Source organism: Penaeus vannamei, chromosome 6 (genome assembly GCF_042767895.1).
Source record: "Penaeus vannamei isolate JL-2024 chromosome 6, ASM4276789v1, whole genome shotgun sequence".
NCBI lineage: Eukaryota > Metazoa > Arthropoda > Malacostraca > Decapoda > Penaeidae > Penaeus > Penaeus vannamei.
This window is the reverse complement of record NC_091554.1, coordinates 45440602-45448209: the sequence shown is the minus strand read 5'-3', so window position 1 is coordinate 45448209 and position 7608 is coordinate 45440602. Positions and strand designations below refer to the sequence as shown.

The following is a 7608-nucleotide window of genomic DNA, read 5'->3' as shown; positions in this document are numbered from 1 at the left end:
CCTCCCCACCTGCACCAGAGGCCGAGACAGAGTCCTGTGCAGAGAAGAGCAGCCACGCCGAGAGACACGCCCACTACCAGGCCGCCCATAAGTCCTGGCTCCATCGCCACGCCCACTTGTACACCCATAAAGGCAGACGCAGCTCCTGTTTTGGCCGATAGCACAGGCAGCTAATCTGGAAAATGGGGGATATTTTAATGCCAATTATAATGAGGTTTTGTGTGTTGATTTGTCATCTAGTTTTGATATTATATGATTTTTTTAAAACAAAATGTCATGCAGATTAAATGTCATGTGTTTGTATCTCATTCGTGTAATGAGGTTTTGTGTGTGTTGATTTGTCATCTAGTTTTGATATTATATGATTTTTTAAAAAACAAAATGTCATGTAGATTAAATGTGTCATGTGTTTGTATCTCATTCGTGTAGATTTTTAAAACAAAATGTCATGCAGATTAAATGCGTCATGAGTTTGTGTCTCATTCATGTTGATTCTTACGTAATTACAAGTTCAAAAATCCCGAAAAATGATTGGATCTTAATTTTTGTTTACATTTTTTTGGGATTCTACACATGCGCCATTAAGTATATATTATGTATACGTTTAAATTCTTATGAAAATTACGGAAATAATTGTTAAAAAAACGAATAGAGAAAAAGAAACAAAGAAAGAAGTTGGAACAGATCTAGAAATATATATAACAAATGCAGGATGATACCAATAATATCAATAAAGATACCATTAATAATGATAATATTCAAAATATAATAATAATATCAATAATCATAACAATAATAATGTCATTAACAATGATAACAATAATACCAAAAGCAATTTTATTGATGATAACAGTGATCATGATGATGAGATAATGATAATGAGGATACTTAATTTATTGATATATAATAGTGATTATGATAATGATGATGAATTATGGTGATGATATAATGATAATGAAATGATTATATTAATAACAGTTCAAATGATTAGAGTACTACTACCACTAACAATGATAATGATATAATGATAATGATGATGGTGATGATAATGATGATGATAATAAGGATACTGATGATAAAAATGATATCTAGAATGATGATAACAATAATAATGATAATAATATTGATGATAATGTCAATGATAACAATGATAATAATGATAGTATCAATAATGATAACAACAATAACATTAGCAACGATAATGCGTATAATGTGAATAATTCTAATAACAAAAAGAATGATAATCATGATAATGATTCTATTTGCATCATCTTAACGCTGTATTTGAAGGACAATGACATAAAAATCTCTGAACGATTATAGTAACTATTTCTAAAACTGATAATGAACCAAAAATTCGGCAACAGCCTTTGTTTACATTTTGAAACGAAGCCACGTGGCGTAAGATAGAAAAGTTATGAATGGGATGTATTGCCGACGAAAATAAATTCGAAACCTGTTAAATACATCTCTTGTATTGTGTAGATATTTATTCTCATTCGTTCAAAGCGTAATATATTTTGTAGATTAAATCATTTAGAAAGAATTCGTAATCTGTCTTTGTTTGGCCGTAAAGCAAAATTAATTCCATGAATTTTGCTTATGATCACAAAATGGGTTTTGATTACTTTTTTTTTTTTTTTTTAACTTTGCGTGTTTATTTCCAAACAGCGATATACTTTGTTTTTTTCTTAGTTTTTCTTTAATTATCTCTGTTTTGCTTGACCGTCAAATTCTCCCTCTCTTTTGTATTATTTTCATTTATTTTTGGGTCATCTATTAAAAATCTATTGTTAGTGTTTAATTAGCTACTCTCTACGATTTTAATTCAGGTAAGTTCTATTTTGTTTTTTAATCTTTTACCCGTGTTTTGTGTACTAATTTGTTTAGTTTTATTTCAAGATATTGTTTGTTTATGCTTTTTATTAACTATCCACCATGCCAACTTTTTTTGTTATTAAAGTATTCGTATAACAAAATATCATGATGATTATATTACTTATCAAATCATTATTACTATTGATACTAATACCAATAATAGTAAAACTAATGCTAATACTAATAATTGAAATACAAATAAGAATTATTATGATTTTAATAATGGTAATGATAATACTTATTATTATTATTATTATGATAATGACAGTGATAATGATAATGATAAATATTAACGATAAGAGAAATGATAGAAATGATAATAATGATAATAATAATGATTTTGATGATAATGATAATAGAAATAGCATTAATAAAAATAATAACAGCAATAATGACAATAAAGACAACAATGGTAATAGTAATGATAATAATATTAATAATGATAATAATAATAATGATAATGATAATAATGATAACAATAATAATAATGATAATAATAAGAATAGTGTTATGGATGATAAAATAATGGCGGTATTGGAAATATGCTTCTAAATGGTAATGATAAGGATAATATTAATAATAATGATAATGATAATGATATTAATAATGATAATAATAATAATGATAGGTGCTGTCATAATTATGATAATAGTAGTAAAATAATGATAATGGTGATAATGATAACAGTAAGGGTAATAATACAAGTAGCAATAATGATAATAATAATAATAATAATAATAATATTAATGATAATAATAATAATAAGCAAAATCACAATGGTAATAAAGATAATGCCTATAACATTAATACTTATAGCCATAATGATATTGAAGATAATGGTGAAAACAATGATACTATTATTAATGATGATTGTGATGATAATATATATGATAAAAGCAATAGATAAGATAACAATTTAATTCATATTATAATTGCTATTATTATGATAGCAGGAATGCCAATGGTGCTGAAGACAATAACAATACCAATAATGATCATTATTATAATGATAATGATAATTATAGTAATGATGATGATACTGATAATGATGATAATAAATGTAGCAATAATAATAAGCATATTGATAATGATAATGATGATGGTAATAGTGAAAATGATAATAATTATGATGATGATAATTGTGATAATAATAATAATAATAATCATTATCATTATTATGATTACTATTGCTATTGTTATTATCATTGCTATTATTATAACTGTTACCATTATTATTATAATAGTTATTGATATTATTATTATTATTATTATAAGTGATAATGATAATAATAATAATAATAATAATAATAATAATAATAATAATAACAATAACAATAATAATGGTACCGATAATGATAATAATGATAATGACATACATAACAACTGTAGTCATAACAAAATAATAAAAATTATGAGAATGTTAGCAATGATAATGATAAAGATAATGATGATGATGATGATGATGGCAATAATGATAATAGTAGTAATTATGAAAATAATGATAACAAAAATGTCAGTAATAAGATTGACAATGAATAATGATATTGATAGAAAACATATAATGAAAATGTTGAAAATAATGATAATAATAATTGATACCATATTGATAATGATAATGATAATGTCATTGATAAACATAATAATAAGAATGATAATGATACTACTACTACAAATGATAATGACTATGATAATGATGCTACTGATAATGATATTGATACTGCTACTAGTACAACTAATAACGAAAATTATAATGATATCAGTGATAATCATAATGATCACCATACAAGTTATAATGATAATGATAATAAAAGTAGTAATAACGATAATGATGATGATAATAGTAATGTTAATGGCGATGATATTGGTAGTGCTAATAACAATAATTATTATATCATTGATAGTGTTATCATTATCTTTCTTATGATAGTAAATGTAATAATAATGAAAATAGTAATAATTATTGTTATGATAATAATCATATTGATAATGATAATAGAAAAAAATAATGGCAATAATAATAACAACAACAACAATGATGGCAATACTTATTATAATAGTGACAATAATAGTAATATCAATTATAATAATAACAGTAATAATAATAATGATGATAATAATAATAAGGATGATGATTATAATAATAACAAGGATAGCAATAATGATGATAATAGTAAACTTGATAAAAGTAATAATCATAATAATGATAGTAACTGTAATAATAATGATAATATAAATGAGAATGATAACAATAGTAGTAGTAATAATTGATCTTAAATTGAATTGGGGCTTAGAATGAATAATGATAATCAAAGTAATTATAATGACATCTATTAATAATGATATTATAATAATGATTCGGATAGTAAGATTATCATTAATAATAACTTGAATTATAATGATAGTACTCAGAAAAAAATAACAATGATAATGATGATTATAATAATAAGGATAATCATAATAAAGATAATAGGAATAACAACGATGGTAAATATAATTATAATAAGTATAATCCTAATGATGTTAAGTATGATATTTATATAATGATAATTATTACTTTAATAATGATAATAATCATCATTATTATCATCATAATGATTATAATAATAACAATATCAATTATTATTATTATTATTATTATTATCATTATTATTATTATTATTATATTGATGATGATGATAATGATAATTATAACAATTACATTAATGACAATGATAATAACAATAATAACAGTGGTTAAAACATCGAGTATAATATTATTTATGATGATAATCTTGACTATAGCAAATAATAATAAAGATAATAATGATGAAAAAACAATAATGATGATTCTAAAAATGAGAATGGCATTGAAAATAATGATAAAGAAATTAATGGTAACGCTATTAAAAAAAAATACAATGATGATGATGATGATGATAATGATGTTGATGATAACAAAAATTACGATAAAATGATAAGAATTAAAAAAGAAATAACAACAATAATAACAATGATAGTTGTGATAATAGTAATAATTATAGCAATGACGATGGCAATAATAACGATAATTGTAACAATAATAATAGTAACAATAAATGCAGTGACAATAATAATAAAAGTAATAATAATGATAATATTGATAATGATTTTAATAATAATAATAATGATAATATAGATAATGATTATAAAAATAGTAATAATAATGATATGAATAATAATAACAACAATAGTGATGACAATAATGATGATACTAATAACAATAATAACAATTACAGTGACGAAAGTGATAATTGGATAGGGACATTACCAGTCATAATAATGTTATGATGATGATAATGATAATAACAATAATGATGGTGATTATAATAATAATGATGATAATAATGATAATGATAGTTATGGTAATTATAATAATGATAATGATAATAATGATAATAGTAATAATAATAATTATTATAACAATAATGACAGCAATACTACTAATAATGACAATGATGATAATAGTAATAATAGAAAAATAACAATATAATAATGATAATTAGTCTTGAGAATTTTCAGCTGAGTCGTTTGATAATCATAATAAAAACCTGTTGCTAATTACAAAAACAATGATAGATTATATTGAAAGTCATCATAATGTTACATATGATTATAATAATGGTATGATGGTAATGGTAGGAACATGATGAACATTTTGATAACCACAAAAGTCATAACAAAAGTATATTTATGATTTAGGCTGTTTTTTTTCTGTTTAAGGTTAGGTTAGGAATAGTATGGAAGGTAAAGGAATATGAAATAGAAGCAAATGTGTACTTCGAGGTATATTTGTGAAGAAACTGCATCAGGTGTAAGTTTACGTGTCTGGTTATAAATAGATGAATAACTGTGTGTTTATATATATGGCTATATAAACACACACACACACTTATATGTTTGTGTTTGTGTGTGTGTTTGTATGCGTGTGTGCACTCAATGAATTATTGGTCAATCATCTCCTAGCTTATAATGTGTGTAACTCATGAATTTGATGCTCACTCTCTCTTTATTTATTTATTTATTTATCTATTTATTTATTCATTTATTCTTTATTTTTTTATTCTTTATTTTTTTGTCTGTATAGTAGGTGCTCTGTTAAGGGCTGTGCAATTAGTATTCTTCAAGTGTCCTGAACTCTGTGTGTGTGTGTGTGTGTGTGTGTGTGTGTGTGTGTGTGTGTGTGTGTGTGTGTGTGTGTGTGTGTGTGTGTGTGTGTGAGAGAGAGAGAGAGAGAGAGAGAGAGAACGATCTTTAAATTAGAAAAAAAAATCTGCTGGATATTATTACTCCCCAGCTCACCCTCTCGCACAATACATAATAATTCGACGGGAAATATTCTCTCAAAATTCAGTAGAGGGAAAGAAATTAGTGAAATACCCCCCCACCCCCACCCCCCACCCACCCACTCAATCACGTGATGTGACCTTGAAATGACACTCAATCACGTGATATGATCCTGAGATGCTTATGTAATAGAATTAATATTACCGCGTTAATTTCTCAGTTTCCCCAACGCGGATCTTTATGAATTTATTTAATTCTGTATCATATCTAACGAGTGAATATTACTTCAGAGGGAGAATGTTTATAAAAGTTTAGAAGGTTCAGACATGTGAAAGAAAAAAAAAAAAGTTTAAGTGATTTATGTAATATGTTTTGCTAGTATTCCAATGATTTTCACAATGTAATTACGTATTCACTATCCAGTAATTACAGTGGAAAAATCATTGGAAAGTAAAATATTATATAAAGTCGAATCATGATATTTGTGCGTATATACATATATTTATTTACAAACATAGTTACATATATATATCCGTACATCGTAGAATATTATCTTTGATATTTATATCAGAGCTTATACGATAAAATTGACCTGATATCGACAGTTATAATACGTCGTAATAGGGTTTTTCAATATTGCAAAATTCATTACGCTTACGATGACGTCATCATAAACCAATTCTTTCGTTATTCTCTCTCTCTCGTTCTAATGATAACACGAAATTCAATTGTGTCAAATGCGTAAAGTTGTTCTATTTATATCGTTAAAATCTAGGCCATTCTTACCTGAATTCCTCTAGCCGACATCCATGGCGAAATAATGAATCCTTTCTCCCGAATAGCAAATAACACGTATATCACTTTACGATGAAGATATCTTAAACTAAAATTAACTACAAATAATAGATTTTCCTTCTTTCTCTCAATGTCACGTATTTTAAGGACACAACAGAATGAAATGACGAATTATTAACATACACACAAACAGAGGACACAGTCTCCCACTAAGTCAGCAGTAGAGGACTGCGCTGGTGAGAGACCGTCATCCGCTAGTGTTAGTGCCTTGTGCAGGTGTTCGTCGCACCTGTACAGCACACACCTGCACACCTGTGTTCGGGGGATAGAGGAGGGGGTTAAGGGGGTGAGGTGGATAGAGTGGGGGTGAGGGGATGAGGTGGGGTGTTAAGAAGAGAGGGTGTGTCAGTCTAACCTGAATTTTACCATTTTGTTTACATATGGTGCGGTTTGTATAATAATTATCATCCGTGTTCTATATTTAGGACCCTTTTCTGACTTACATAAATACGATCTATTTTCTCTGTCTAGGACCCCTTTTTTAATTTAAATATTTCCCATTATTTATTTATTCTTTTTTTTCGTTATCGCCATCATAACCTTTTGTGATAATAAATACCATGTGTTGTGACG

At 25.9% G+C, this 7608-nt stretch overlaps 1 protein-coding gene across 2 annotated transcripts in view; it reads right to left on the bottom strand.

Annotated features, from left to right (window-relative positions):
- Positions 1-7211, bottom strand: part of LOC113810859 (synaptotagmin-15B) — a 17567-nt gene extending 10356 nt beyond the window's left edge. For both annotated transcript variants that reach the window (XM_070123090.1, XM_070123091.1), the window contains exons 1-2: positions 6967-7211; positions 10-175 (exon numbers count right to left, since the gene is read on the bottom strand). In XM_070123090.1, the coding sequence (XP_069979191.1) occupies positions 10-128 (119 nt within the window). In that variant the 5' untranslated portion in view covers positions 129-175; positions 6967-7211. The remainder of the gene's footprint in view (positions 1-9; positions 176-6966) is intronic.
- Positions 7212-7608: the final 397 nt, after the last annotated feature.